The sequence below is a fragment of the Amphiura filiformis genome, chromosome 20, assembly GCF_039555335.1.
Source record: "Amphiura filiformis chromosome 20, Afil_fr2py, whole genome shotgun sequence".
Lineage (NCBI taxonomy): Eukaryota > Metazoa > Echinodermata > Ophiuroidea > Amphilepidida > Amphiuridae > Amphiura > Amphiura filiformis.
This window is the reverse complement of record NC_092647.1, coordinates 49,741,804-49,758,533: the sequence shown is the minus strand read 5'-3', so window position 1 is coordinate 49,758,533 and position 16,730 is coordinate 49,741,804. Positions and strand designations below refer to the sequence as shown.

Here is a 16,730-nt window from a genome sequence, read left to right as displayed (position 1 = left end):
GCAGCATATCATATTGAATTCAGTATCCACTGAAAGGTTCCGCTCTCATTGGATTATTTTTTTTGTTTCATGCATTTGGAGAGGATAAAAACATGTGACAATCAATATTCATAACCTCATGAATAGACGCGATGTGTTTGATCCAATCACATAATAAGTTTTGAATACGCGGACACAATTGCAGATTAGGCGACGAAAAAAGAAAACCCTGTTCTACGTGCCCGACCGACCCAGATTTTGAACAAATTGGGGAAATTTTTTTCCTGTACAAATGAATGCCAACCCATTTTTTTTTTCTCAAATTGCAAAATTAATTATTTACAGATTTTGGTGATTGTTTGGGTCATTTCAACAACAACAACATAAAAGGCCGACCGACCGACCCGACTTTTTTCGTCGCCTTATTGAAAAAGTATAATGACAGCGTCTCGTGACGTAGTATATATTAAAGTACGCGTTACAACGACCGTGCTGTGTAACGTGTTATGCGTTCTAACAATTTACACGGGCGTACTTGTTCAAGTCTTTGAAAATGAAATATAAATTTATATTGTATTTTGTTTCCAAAGAAAGAAAATGTAACGCAGATAGAATTACAAAAGCGAAAAGTGACGGTTATGAATGAGGTTAATTACTTTGCATCCGTTTTTTTCGGGTATTGTGAAAAATCTAAACAGTTTGCTAGGACTGCGGAATATTCCTCGGTTCTAAAGCAAAATGTTTAGATTAGAAGTGTTTCGCCTCAAGTTCGGTAGTGACGAATATGCATTGAATCGCGGGCGTAAAGTAAATGGCGCAGAACGTACACGCATTCGCACAAGCGCGATTTGTCGGCACGCTTGCGGCGCAACTGCAAAAAAAAAGCATTGACGTCACTACCGAGCTTGAGGTCAACCACAGTACAGCAATGTGAGATTACAGCCATGTACCAGCCCCACCCGTGTCGACACTATTACCTCCTTCACCATGATTACCCTGCGAAACCAGAATCCCCACTATCTAAACAAGGGCTAAAGAAAAAGTCTCTAAACAACCGACTGATTGAACTAATGGTGACCCTGGGGTGGCGACCCAACGCCATATTCCAGCAACAAAAAGATGAAAGGTAACCCTGATATGTCATAGGAAAAGCAGGTATCGGTTTGAAAATGAAATAAGATATTCAGGCTTGATAACATAATGTTAAGTAACTTTACATACAGATCAAACTAGTATGCACTTGGTATTAATATAACATCTAGAGTAACAATAATGCTATAGTGTAAATACACGATCAGGGGTTTGCTTAATATGCCATTGGGTTTTTCCAATTGACATTCATACAACCCTTATGGAAGACATGATCTTAATCTTCCACACAAAGAGTGTGAATTTCAAATGGGTCTACCTGAATGGGTGACATGATTTGAAGGTTGCATCCCCTAAGTTGTGGAAGATTAAGGTCATAGGGGGTGTATGGATTAACTAGAATAACCCATGTATTTTACCAGTATAATACTGAGACATTATCAGTTTCTGTGGAACATTCTAACACCCAATTTACAACCTTTGCATGTAAGGTTAGTTTTGTTCATCATGCTCACCGCTAACTGTCTTAATACATAATTACATTTGCCATATTTCTTATGTAAACGAACATTGACGATTACTTCTGACAATAGGCTATTTTGGAATATAATTAGTGTTTCTACATGAAGTGATTCAAGTACATTTTATTAGAAAAGACAAATACATATCAGTGTACAAACTTTCATATATTCCACCTCGGCACATACAAACATAATATCATAATAATATAAAATCTATTCAATTAATCATCGTCGATATATTTCCCATATTTCTGAATTAGAAGCTATATCACAATTTATAATTTATGTGACGTCAACTCTTTTTTCTAATTAATAAACGATATTAACTATGTCTGTAATATTAAAATTCAGGCAGAAAGTGCGAGGATCAAATACGTGAATGTTTAAAGAATACCATAAACCATTGCTGATTGATTTAACCTGTAATCATTATGGTAATGATCCAATTCACCTAGACCTATACAGCTGAGTGCAAGTAGAGCAGGTCGTATGTGCTTTGTTATTCCTATGCATTTACAACCTCCTCGCACTCAGCTGACTCTGATAAGTACAATAATTAATATAATATCATATATTCAATATCGTCATATCTAATAACAGAAAATCAGGTTTGTAGGTTTTTTATCTATATTTTAAATTAAGGTGGTACTACAGCCCCTGATAAATGTTATGATTAATTTGGCATTTTTCTCGAAAAATAACTACACACTGGTAACAAAAGTTATGTATATTATAGGGGCAATTCGAACTGAAAAATCAGTGATTCAAGTTGTTCATTATATATGTTAAGAAATGAGGTATATTCTAGCGGTACCTCTTTTCTTAAATAAATAACGTCTTGATTCACTGAAATTCCAGTGTAGCAACTGGATTTTTGCCCCTATAATATACATTAACTTTTGTTACCAGTGTGTTACTATTTTTGCGAAAAATAATCACAAATTTATCAAGGGGTGTAGTACCACCTTAAATATGTATCTATATTCATATATTTTTTTAGTTTCCTAATTTTATTTTTTTCATTCATTTGTTTATTAATTCATTATCTGCTGGTGGTATAAATATCTTTAATCGAAGCTTTTAAACTTCTATCATATGGCTATGAGATTACTGAAACTCGTTGTGTAATGCGTTCGTAAACCTCATATACAAAGCATTATAGCATTAACAAAAGGAATTGTGTCTCATTGCCATGTTTATATTTCCCTATTGAAAGAAGTACAAACATGCCCGATTTTCACTACTCTATACAATCAAACCACAATACAAACGACCAGGACCTTTTCAGGGAACCATACCTAATTTAGTCAAATTTTAAGCCCAATTAAACACCCCTAATCTGAGAGTCACATATTTCATATGCAATCCCCATTCGACAAGACTACTGCAACATATTTATAATTTCAACATTTATAGATTATGCAATTATCATACAAAATCCCAATCTTGATGTGAGCAAATAATTGTTTGGCACCCATCCCCCCCCCCCAAAAAAAATTATGAAGAAGACAAGAACCAACCATTTCATGTTCGTGAACATTTACCCATCATAATTGACATCCGTATCCATGAATGTGTATTTGACACGCAACAATATTCAAACTAGAGCGATTGTTGCCCTCTTTATATCAACCTGTCTCAACGCTATCGAGATAACTGTCAACAGATATCGCTACAGTTACATTTGCCGATTGATCGCTAAGATATCATTATAACCGTTCCTGATAATTCTTCAAGCAGCTTCTCAGAAAAGAAAGGGATACGAATATTATTTTTGTAAATCATGGGATCCACTGAATCACGTACTAGACAATTATCACACAATTCAATAGTTAATACAAGAAAAAAAGGTTTTGAATTTGTCTTAGGCGTCTAGTGTTTCGCATTTCGAAGCGTAATAACGCACTCAACCTCATTTGTGTCTTTGAATCTAAGAATGTGCTCAATACTCAACCGTAGAATTTAACGGAGAAGAGGAGAGAAGAGAAGAGAAGAGAAGAGAAGAGAAGAGAAGAGAAGAGAAGAGAAGAGAAGAGAAGAGAAGAGAAGAGAAGAGAAGAGAAGAGAAGAGAAGAAAAGAGAAGAGAAGAGAAGACAAGATAGAGAAGATAGAGAAGAGAAGAGAAGAGAAGAGAAGAGAAGAGAAGAGAAGAGAAGAGAAGAGAAGAGAAGAGAAGAGAAGAGAAGAGAAGAGAAGAGAAGAGAAGAGAAGAGAAGAGAAGAGAAGAGAAGAGAAGAGGAGAGGAGAGGAGAGGAGAGAGAGAAGAGGAGAGGAGAGAGGAGGTTAAAATGTTCTGAAATGTTTCGCATTGCGAAGCGTAATAACGCACTCAACCTCATTTGTGTCTTTAAATCGAAGAATGTGCTCAATACTCAACCGTATAATTTAACGGAGAAGAGAAGAGAAGAGATGAGAAGAGAAGAGAAGAGAAGAGAACATCTTACTTACATTTTCTGTTCTGTTTATTTATGTGCTTAAATGAATTGTATCGTTACTCCTCTTCAGTTCAAAGTACCTGTAACTGCTCAATTCAATATCTAATTCAAATTCAAATTTGATCTACTTATAGTAATAGAGACAAATGAGTTAACCAAAAAGGCAGTCCTGATTTTGCTTGAGCTATCATTTTGTGACAAATTAATATTTGCATTAGTTTCTTATTGAATTTGTAAGTAGGTTATTTCCGGAATCAGGTCGTCTCTGTGTGTTGGCGTGAAAGTAAGTAGATAACTTGAAAGTGTTATAATCTTCTGATCAAAACCACTTAGTTTCTCAATTCAAAATATCTGTGCAAACTTATAGGGCGTTGTCGCACATGACAAATATTTAAATGTGTGTTAAATATCGACACATTTCAGAATACACTTGATGAAGATGTGTTAAGATCATTTTAAACTAAGTCTGATAAAGAGCAGAGCAGAGCAGAGCAGAGAAGAGAAGAGAAGAGAAGAGAAGAGAAGAGAAGAGAAGAGAAGAGAAGAGAAGAGAAGAGAAGAGAAGAGAAGAGAAGAGAAGAGAAGAGAAGAGAAGAGTAGAGTAGAGTAGAGTAGAGAGAGAGTAGAGTAGAGTAGAGTAGAGTAGAGTAGAGAAGAGAAGAGAAGAGAAGAGAAGAGAAGAGAAGAGAAGAGAAGAGAAGAGGAGAGGAGAGAAGGTTAAAATGTTCTGAAATGTTTCGCATTGCGAAGCGTAATAACGCACTCAACCTCATTTGTGTCTTTGAATCGAAGAATGTGCTCAATACTCAACCGTATAATTTAACGGAGAAGAGAAGAGAAGAGAAGAGAAGAGAAGAGAAGAGAAGAGAAAAGAAGAGAAGAGAAGAGAAGAGAAGAGAAGAGAAGAGAAGAGAAGAGAAGAGAAGAGAAGAGAAGAGAAGAGAAGAGAAGAGAAGAGAAGAGAAGAGACGAGACGAGAAGAGAAGAGAAGAGAAGAGACGAGACGAGACGAGACGAGACGAGACGAGGAGAGGAGAGGAGAGGAGGGAGGTTAAAATGTTCTGAAACTAACTTTGAAGCAGAATAAAAATATGTACCAGTAAATGGTAAACTATTTACCAGTAACTATGTCCTTAAGTTGGTGTTATTTTAAAACGTTATATTAAAACGTTTATATCTTGTAGTTTGAAGAAGATTATGTTCTCGAAGTTGCAAGCGGATGAACGTCTTACTTACATTTTCTGTTCTGTTTATTTATGTGCTTAAATGAATTGTATTGTTACTCCTCTTCAGTTCAAAGTACCTGTAACTGCTCAATTCAATATCTAATTCAAATTTAAATTTGATCTACTTATAGTAATAGAGACAAATGAGTTAACCAAAAAGGCAGTCCTGATTTTGCTTGAGCTATCATTTTGTGACAAATTAATATTTGCATTAGTTTCTTATTGAATTTGTAAGTAGGTTATTTCCGGAATCAGGTCGTCTCTGTGTGTTGGCGTGAAAGTAAGTAGATAACTTGAAAGTGTTATAATCTTCTGATCAAAACCACTTAGTTTCTCAATTCAAAATATCTGTGCAAACTTATAGGGCGTTGTCGCACATGACAAATATTTAAATGTGTGTTAAATATCGACACATTTCAGAATACACTTGATGAAGATGTGTTAAGATCATTTTAAACTAAGTCTGATAAAGAGCAGAGCAGAGCAGAGCAGAGCAGAGCAGAGCAGAGCAGAGCAGAGCAGAGCAGTGAAGAGCAGAGAAGAGAAGAGAAGAGAAGAGAAGAGAAAAGAAAAGAAGAGAAGAAGAGAGAAGAGAAGAGAAGAAAGAGAAGAGAAGAGAAGAGAAGAGAAGAGAAGAGAAGAGAAGAGAAGAGAAGAGAAGAGAAGAGAAGAGAAGAGAAGAGAAGAGAAGAGAAGAGAAGAGAAGAGAGAGAAGAGAAGAGAGGAGAAGAAAAGAGAAGAGAAGGATAGGGAAGGGAAGGGAAAGAAAAGGAGAAGAGGAGAGGAGAGAAGAGGAGCAGAAATGAGTGGAGAGAAGAGACGTGACGAGAAGAGGAGAGAGAGATCTGAAAAAGAGAAGGAAAGAACCATATAAATATTGAACAAAAATAAAACATATACTGATTGAGACAATTGGGTTAAACTTAAAGGTATTTTAATAAGCTCTCATAATATATAAGGCAATGCGATCATTTAAGCATATCTCATTTTATCGATACAAATTTCCTGCTCTTCACAATAAGTAAAATATCACTGAGTGACAGGAAGGTATATGAGACAAGTGTTTTCGATTAATATTTAATAACTATAATAACAATGTTATCCACTTCATAATCGCATAATCATTCTGTGGCCATATTTGTAAGTGTTTTGATAAATTGTAACATGTTTAGAGAGGATGAAAATAATCTCGAAGTGATACTCTAAAATCGCTATTGTATTGGTCAACAGTTCTGGGTATTAAATTAACATAATCATAGAATTGTACTCAAGATGGCTTTAGTCGTGGGTAACTTTCTAAAGTGGATAAAGAAACCAATAATATAATAATTCGCCATAAAATATTTATATTTTCCAATGTAAGAAGACCCAAATGTTATGTAATTATTCATATTCACTTGCTGCTTGTCCAGACGGATTAGGGATTATTTGCTAAAGTTTGAAAATTCCTTTGATTGAAAAGGATATTTAAAATAACGAACATACAGTCAGTCTACTCTGAAGCACAAAGTACCAACGCGGACGCACACATTATGCCGACTTTGAAGGCACGCATACCTGCAGCAGAGACGCAGCACTGCGCATTGTTTACGCGCTGCATACGCGCGCGTTGTCACTTTGTACTTCAGAGTGGACAAACTGTAGCCTTAAAATTTATATATAATTAAAGGGAATTCAGAGTTCCCTCAATCATAAAGTACATTATTGTCTTAATTCAAATTATCGACCACATAAAATCATGAAAAATACTTACCACAAACTTTAATATCACACTTTTCTTGTCAGACGAGACCGTCATTATTACTTTTTTTTTTATATATTGTAGCTTATGTATTGGGCTAGAAATTATTTTCATCATTTCATTTCATTACAACGGTATAACTTCTAGGTCCAACATACCGTAGATATATTTTAGAAAAATATCAGCAACATACTCAGCATATTTGTCAACATAATTATACCAAAATGCTGAATGCCATTAACAGTTCTGTCTTATATGTATAGAAACTGTTGTGAGCACGTTCGTTCTCTATTTTATTGGAGTATAGCAATATTAAAACAAGAATCTAGTTAATTCAACAGAAAAGTTTAAAACTAGTCAACAACACTCACGTTTTTGTCCGAATAATTTCAGAGTAACCATACTCCGTCATCAGCGGTGTGATACTGGTGAATGACTGATGTATGCACTTTACTTCCTGTTGATAATGTCCTTTTTTGACCTTTTGTCAGGTGTAAAATGGCTTTTCATCAAGAAAGAGACCAGCCCCACCCTAAATAGGGGCGGGGCCGAGAACTTTCCAAAATCTATGACACTTTACTTCTAGAAACACCTGACAAAAGGTCAAAAAAGGACATTGTCAACAGGAAGTAAAGTGCATACATCAGTCATTCACCAGTATAACACCGCTGATGACGGAGTATGGTTACTCTGAAATTACTCGGACAAAAACGTGCGTGTTGTTGACTAGTTTTAAACTTTTCTTTGATGTCTACTACCAACACGTGTAAATCTCTACACTCTTAATTCAATTTAATTGTCATATTAGATTTGTTTATATCCGAACGTTTTACATGTATTTTCCTAGGTGATCCCAGAATAGATTCTTTTGAATCCAGAAGGTTTCATTTCGGAAGTGCGTACGGTTACATAACATCAGTAAATAAATCTAAATTTGGAAAATAGGGCATATTAATATCAGATCAATGATCACTTTAAAAAATAGTTGACCATTTATAAGGTTGATGCTATCAAATTGAATTAATACATTAACACAAATTGGTGTGCATATTGGCACCTGAATTAAATTGTAGTAAAATACAATGATACAACCCATTAATATGTTATTCAACATATTTGACAACAAAAAAGATGTCATTTTTGAACATGAAATGATGTAAATGTTGGGCAATTGAATATTGAAAACACACAACATAAAAATAAAATAAAATCAATAAAATTCACAATCAAAATACAAAACAAAAATACAGATTAAAATGACTGACCAACAAGAGTCAGGAATGAGAAGTATCATTCGAATGAAAACGAGCTCGCAAAAATATCAGTGGTTCAAGTGGTTGAGAGAAAATCATTCGTTCTCTCATATTACAAGTCAGATGCAATGAATTACAAACACATTGATGCCAGTTCAGACCAGCGTAACGCCTGGCTGTGTATAAACTCCTGGGCTTGTATACAATGTGTACCTTTATCGCGCAAACATTACACTTGAGTATATAATATAACACTAATAGCAAAATGTTATATCAAAATTGATAAGAACATATAAGTGAAATTAATGTCTGTCAGAAAAGATATCCCCTTTAAGACAATGACATATACTATAAAAACAGAGTATCAGTTGAACTGATGCGGTCGCTAAGTAATGGCGAAATAAAAACCACCCAGTAAATTGCCAGTGTTTAGATTGTCCTATTCTTGCAACTGTAATGTTTTCGTTCCTGACTGGTAATGAAGCGGGTTGATTTGATAGTGTTTCATTGGTGTTACACGTAAATCGATGGGACGTGCGTTGGAATGATGCTATCCATACAGTAGACTTAACTTAATCAGTAACATAATAAAATCAGTGTATCTGGCCTCACCTTGTGTTCCAATGCTGACTGTCCCAAAACGACTTAGTTATGCAAAATGAATTACCCATTGAATTACCCATTGACCTTACCCATCGTGTAAATATGGCCGGGCTATTCTATTTAAAATCCACACTATCCCTGTGGAAGATTTAGCTAAAGACTTCCACAGAGGAAGTATAGTTTTGAATAGAATAGACAATACTTCAACTTGACAAACTCACTCCAGTTGTGTCCACAAAGACACAATCCCCTGCATTAAGCCATAATGCAGGGGGATATGGGTTTCAAAATGATTAACCCTGACCAATTATATTTGAAAAACATACTCCCCTATGGAAGATATTTCCAAAATCTTCCACAGGGGTAGTGTGTATTTCAACTGGAATACCCCAATGTGTTGAGTATCCCAAACGGTAAGCTCAAATACATTGCAACTGCTTGGGTTGTTAATAAAATAAAGTACAAAAGAAACATTACCACTTCTTTGGGGTATTTCAGACTCACTTCTGGCGACAAAACAAGTCTCAAGAATATTTATTTTGTTAACTTGCATTATGATATTAAGTGAATGTTGCATTTCATAGTTCCAGGGGTGGATTCACAAACATTACCCCCATTGTAAGTCCAGACCCGTCGTAACTCTTCCATATAGGATTTATAGCGTTACGATGGGTTTCGACTTACACTTTGGAAGCGTCGCACATGTAAATGAAATACACTTCTGACACGACACCCAGTAAACACAGAACGTTTTCGACATCATTCGCAAAAGGTTATAAAAGGTTGTCAGAAAGCGTTTAAATGTTGGGTTATATAAAGGGTATATTAAGGGTATAAAACGTTTTCATAACATTAAAAAACATTTTTTGATAATCTACTGCCTAGAAAACACAAAATGTTTTACAGAAAACGTTTAAATGTCGGGTTATATAAAGGGTATAAAACGTTTTAATAACATTCTAAAAACATTTTTGAAAACTTGATACAAAACATTCTAAATAGAATGTTTGTTTGGGGTTAAAAAATATTTTGCGAAATTTTTTGCCCAAAATATTTACAATAACGTTTTAAAAACGTTTTTATGACCTTTATATAACCTGACATTTAAATGTTTTGAAACGTTTTGAAAAAAAAAACATATTAAGAACATTTCTGTGTTTGCTGGGTGCAAATATTTTATAATAAGATTTTGAACACATTTTAAAAATATTGTTGTAGTGTGTTTTCATGACCTTTATATAACCCGACATTTTAATGTTATTAAAACGTTTTACCTAAACCAAAAGCCAAAATATAACTTATTTAAAACGTTTTTAAAACGTTTTTGTGTTGCTGGGCAAATTCTGTATCTATGATATTACTTAGTAGTTTAAAACCCATCCTTGGGACATTTGCAGGAATATATCACGTAACAGTCCTATACTATTTTCAATGAATGTTTTTGATGCGAAAATACAAATTAAACACGTGAATTTGTTCAAGCAACCTTTGAATAATCTGTTATATTTTTTAAACTCTGTTCCCCTTCTACAGATGCAGAATCAAATATACAAAAGAGAAGTTGTGGAGATTGTCGGAAGAAATGGCAAGCCTATTGTCAATCTTGTTTTATCCGTGAGTAAAGAGAAATGGTCTCAAGATAATAACATAAAATGAAAAATTTGAACTTTATGTAATACTAAATTTGTACTCTGTATAATAAAATGGAAATTGTCAAATATTATCAAGCAAAACATTACTTAAATTTACATTGAATGCGTATACTCAATATTTTGAACTGTTATGATAAAGCAAAGATGTATAAATAAAAACACTACAGCTAGCATTACATCCAAGTCAAGGGCACGTCGCAAATATTCTTGACCAATAAACAGGTAGGTTCTTACTTTCAGTCATAAGAAGGAATGATGCAGCTGATTTGTCTATGATTAATCGCTAATTGTGAGCGACAAGAATATAAATCTAGCTTTAATTCAACATATTCACTTAACGTTCAAATGCTACACATTAGTTTCATTGAAACTATAGAAAATGTCTGCTATTCAAGAATTCAATAAATATGTATATATTGATATCCATAGTAAAGTATTGCCGATGTGGATTGTGTATTTAATGCATTAATGCTGAGTATTGGGTCCTGTGGGATAAATGGTTTTTAACTTATTGTATATAAGATTCTAATGTTGTAGAGATTTTTAAAATTGTGTCACAATGAACACTAGAAAAAATCAAAACATATGGCGTACTTTTGCTTGGATGAGCGATGCTGATACGCGTCAGTGGGGTCCATGTCGACGTCATTTACTTTATATGTGTAACTAATCACCGCGCTGAATGACATCACGCGTACAAACACCGACGAATACACGCGTTAAAGCCCAATCAGGTACCAATACCATTCAGTAGTAGGGCCTATATGGTCGAATCCAACCAAAAGTGTCCACGGACCAAAAATATAAGTCCGAAATAAAAATGTCTCCACAATATTTTCCTTTTGCCCATTGATTGATGACATATTGGCCTTATAGGAACCAAAAGTGCCATTACTAATCTTGAAAAATAAATCCAGGACGTGTGATAGTAAATGTGATGTCAAAACCCAATGTTACCTACGAATACCACTAGTATGCTTTCACTATCGCAATACTAATCAACCTAAAACAAATGGAATATTCCCATTAACGCTTTTTCGTGTAATGTAGACCACAGGGTGTCAGGTAAATGCTAGCTCAACCAGAAAATATTTGTTTTTATTTTTATAACGCGATCATTATGATCTAAGTCAATTTATGCTAGTTTATTTTTGAAAATGAAGTTTAGGTAAGTTTCTGTATTTTATTTATCAAATGAGTATGAATCAATTTACACATTGTATAAGAACGAGTAGGATATATGTTTTCAAGAATATTAGGAATTATACGCATACACCTAACGCTTTATACAATGAAAAGGTGAAGAAACCCGGGTATTCGTAGGTAACACGAGCGATTTAACAATATCTATATTGAGTTTAGAGGTTTAAATTTTGCTATTATGGTAATGAATTAATAAAATGGTAGTTTTTAGATGTCTTTCAGATGGTACGTCCAAATGAATAAATGCTATTACCTTAGATCAAACAATTTTTGATGCTTTTAGCAAGATTTTGACCACTTCATTTTGATATACAAGTAGTTAATCTGCCATTTTACATAATAAATAATTGTTGAATGAATCCGTATATGGGTAATAATAGTGTCTTGGGGTACCACTTAAAGTTTTTGACAATTAATTTCCATTGGTAGGGACACTTCATTACACATGCCATGTATTATGCTGTATTCGTAAGTAACATTTCAGTATTTGTAGGTAAGAATTAGACTTTTGGTGGATATCGCAATCAAATTTTCATTTTATAAAGCACTACGAATGTATTATTTTCTTTATGTGCGTTTATTGATACTTGAGACCCTATCATGTATATTTAATGTCGGTTCACAGTGGTTGAAAGAGGATTGAAGTAAGAAACAAAGGCACTAAAGTGACTTTAATTTGCTTAATTGCACACAAATCGCTTAAAACCGTTATTGCAGACTTGTGAAGTCCATCTTGGAGTCAGTTACGTCTTGTGGCCTTTCATTTGAGGGCAACTATAATTAGCTTTATACTAGGGTCCACCACTGTGTTGTCTAGATCATGAGACAATGAGAAAAGTCGTTTTTGTCCATGGTATTCGTAGGTAAACTTAGCGAAAACGTCAAAAGTTACCTTCGAATAACCCAATTTTGACACGAATTACTCAAACCAGAAGGTCGGTAAACGTTTAAAATGAAACACACATGACAGCTGACAAATCCAAGTATTTATCCCCTTATAATCTTCTTCGAATCTGATTTTTCTTTCAAATGAGCAGACCGTCGTCTATTTCAGTACATATTTTCAACAATTAAGCCGTATTCAGTTTTGCATGGTGGGCATGTATGTGAATTCCCAACTTTCATTGACATATGATTTGATAGCAAACATACAGGCCTTCGTTATGTACCAATATTGGCATTGGCATGAATGGCGGTGTTTCACAATACTGTCATGATGTCAAATTGTATTCGTAGGTAACATTCGGTTACCGAAATTTACCTACGAATACTTGCTTTTATTGTTGACATCTCAGAAATATCATAAACGCAGGCTATTGAAACTTGATAGAAATAAAGAGTGTATCACCCTGCACCTATTGCTTAACTATTGTTTACTATTCTCTTTGTTTGTGGAAATGGCACAGCTTTTAACATGTATTCGGAGGTAATGGCAATTTTTACCAAACCTACCTTTGTGCCATTTAGAATTTCTGGCAGCTAAACACAATAATAAAGATGTCCGAATGCAATGCATTTCAGTATTGGACATATCAAAGCTTGTATCAATTGCGCATTTATTAGTGATTTCCATTTTTTAAAGATATATCTAGTGCTATGAAAAATTGTATTCGTAGGTAATGTAAAAAAATACCACTCAAAAAATTATCACAAAAAATTCATAATTATGTACAAATATGTGAAAAATTGAACAGGCAATCTTTGAATACACACCTTTCAGGAAATAAATTTAGATTCAATCCAATGACTTCTTTTCATAACTGATTTAGATGTTTTTAAAAATACTTTAAGAAATATTTTGAAAAAATGGGTAAAAATAGCATGTTTTGGGGTCTCTGTGTCTAAGTTTTTCACAGAAGGGGTCTTATTATATATGGCGCAAGAAGCGTATGATCAAGGCGAATAAACGCAATACAAAAACAAATGCCAATTGATTAATACTTTGAAGTTATGGCCCTGAACATGCCGTGTACACTTTTCGTTGGATTCGACCATATATCCGTCCACAATTAAGCACAATAGACTCAAAATATTATCTAATGCTTTTACGATGAAAGATCTTAATGAAAGTTTTTAAAAAAGAGCATAATTGAAATCAGAAAAAGCATTGATTCAATGTCTATTTAAAGATGTTCGTAATTTGCAATGCTTTGTTGTATACTTTCACGAACCATCAGCATTAACTTCAGTGTTGCAAGCTGAACGTCTATCTTTCTGGAATTAAGTTAAAGGTAACCTGATTGACAGCCTCACCCCCACCTTACCCCCATCAAAATGCAGATATTGGTGTCAGGTGAAATTATATTTTTCTCATTAACATATTGACATTAGGCGTTCCAAAACGGTATATTTCCGGAGAAATCATCACAAATTTGCCGAATTTGCCTTGACTATACAACGTTTGAGACTAATTCAACAGTTTTTTGACGATATCTTCGGAAATACACCGATTTGGAACTCCTAATTTCAATATGTTAATGAGAAAAATAGGATCTCTCATTTGATAACAATTTATTAGATTATCATGATGATTATCATTAATATCAACACTGTGGACTACCAGTATTACGCTGTATAAATGTCAGTAATTACATAAGGAATTACCCAGCAAACACAAAACATTTTCGACATCATTCGCAAAAGTTTAGAAAAGGTTGCCAGAAAACGTTTAAATGTCGGGTTATATAAAAGGGTATATTAAGGGTATAAAACGTTTTCATAACATCCAAAAACGTTTTTTGATAACTTGCTGCAAATATTCTAACATAATGTTATTTAAGTGTTGACGAAATATTTGGCACAAATTGTTTGCAAAAAATATTTTACAATAACATTTTGAAAACATTTTAAAAACATTTTTGATATAAATGAATTGAACGTCAGTTGAAAACTGCAGTTGGTACAATAACGAGATTTGATACACATAATACAAAGTTAAAGTTTAGTTCTTTCATTTCACAGCAAAATATGCAAATGAAGTAATTAATTATGAAAATTACCTTTTATCCCAGGTTTTATGAATCTGACATACAACATGTATGTAAGAATTAAAACCTGAAAATATATTGTATAAAACAATTGCAGTTAATTACTTCCTTGCGCCGACTTTCGTTGAAAGCATCAGATTTCAGACTATTCGTCAACTATAAATTACAGATTCATGTAAATGCCTTATTTTGTCTTAAATACACTTTCGGCTGAAACACTAGCAGGATATGTTAGCACATCTTTGACAATGACAAAAATACCAAAATCTAAATTTTGATGTTTTTTACGATCGTCCGGTTGGGCCTTTACTAATATTGATCGTCGACTGTTTATATACTGCGCTAATATTAATCTATCAGAAGGATATCGATGTACGGTACATTCCCGATACGGCTGGTATTCCCGATACGGCTGTATCTGGAGTTTCCAGATAATTTCTGACCGTACGGATTTTTTTTCAAAATAGTGATCGTGAAAGGAATGGCGATTAACATTGTTTGTAATGAGAAGTGAGAAAATTTTCAATCATATTTCAAAAACGACTAATACAAAATAAAACTATGAAATGCATCTCCCATGACTAAAATCAACCAAAGTTGACCAGAAGTTTCTTTCTTTCTTTTCTTTTGTTTGATTTTATACCTCACCTAACCTATATTTTTGACCGGTTTGTAAAACCCTATATAAAGCAGGTTCTCTTTAATCTTTACGCTAACCCAAATCATTGCCCAGAGTACTGGCTGAAGTAAAATTAGCATTGTCTTCTGCGTTTGAGCTCTAATCGCTAATATTAGAAGACAGGTCTTATCGAACAGAGAATGGGGTCATTGTGGACTTGTTACACATAATACTTCATCTATACCAGGTAGAAACCTTGGCCCGAAGGGTTTTGCATTAAAATATAGCAGATAATAACATGATGTACTATTACTGTATTGTTAAGAATTGTTGGGTGGATCATGAAAGCCTTGTCAAGTACTATATAATTATAGACACGAAAAGGGGCTGGGACAATTTCAGAAACTTAAATGTTTTTTTAGCTCTTTATAGATTGTCTTCGGGGATTGTCCACATACAATGCTGACAATATGACAAAAATATGGTGTATGGATTACTACAATATTTGTTCAATAATTATTTGTATTATTGCTAATCGAATTTTGTTTATCACACATACCGTAGTGTGCAAATATTTTTATATGAGGCCACTTTGTAATTTATATTTTGCACAAATACGTTGCACTTGAATAACATGAATAGAGTATTGTTTGATATGACATTTATCCAATCAGTGGAACCCGATTGGATAACTGGTAAAAATGATCTAAAACTTTCATTCACTGTAATTTAATTATACATGTTCCAACTGATGTTTACTACGAAACGCATGAAAAGTGTTGACTAGAACCCTGTTCCTTTTACCAATCTAATTGTAATGCAAGCGATCTCCTTGTTATACACGTCACACTTCTAATATAAGACCACCACCACTTAATGTAATATCGGAAGAGATTTCCGTCCATCTATTGGATCAAGACTATTTTATTCTTACCCTCCACTTACACCTCCAATTTTCCCTTTTTTTCCAAGTTCTTTAATGTAGTCATTCTGCATGTTCGGAATGTATTAATCTGTCAACGATTTGTCGATACGTTGACTTGCTTCTTATTGTTTGAAGAGAGCACTTTGGGTTTTTCTGTTGACTGTCAAAAACAAAATCAACTTTTGTAATTTATGAATTTTGTAATTTACGATCAATAGAACGGAATTAATATCACAGGAGTACCACAGAAGAATTAACTCATATAAGTAAATTGAAATGATTTTAACAGACTGGTCTTTGTAGCTTCATTCAAATTTGTTTAATAAATTTCTTATCTGTACAGCTAAAAACAACAACAGCAACAACACAAATGTATAGAACAATAAAACAAATCCAAATTAATCACGTTTTAGCGCAAAGTATTGTTCATTGTAGAAACGTGACGTGAAGTGTTAATTGTTGGGTCAATGGAGCAATGCGTCACTTACTAATGGAA

General features: G+C 33.8%; 1 protein-coding gene across 3 annotated transcripts in view; it reads left to right on the top strand.

Moving 5' to 3' along the window:
* The window catches only part of LOC140141926 (uncharacterized), a 292,894-nt gene that overhangs the window by 169,613 nt on the left and 106,551 nt on the right, over positions 1-16,730 (top strand). For 2 of the 3 annotated variants that reach the window (XM_072163808.1, XM_072163810.1), the window contains exon 3: positions 10,382-10,462. The exons of the other annotated variant lie outside the window; for it this stretch is intronic. In XM_072163808.1, the coding sequence (XP_072019909.1) occupies positions 10,382-10,462 (81 nt within the window). The remainder of the gene's footprint in view (positions 1-10,381; positions 10,463-16,730) is intronic. 3 annotated transcript variants of the gene reach the window in all.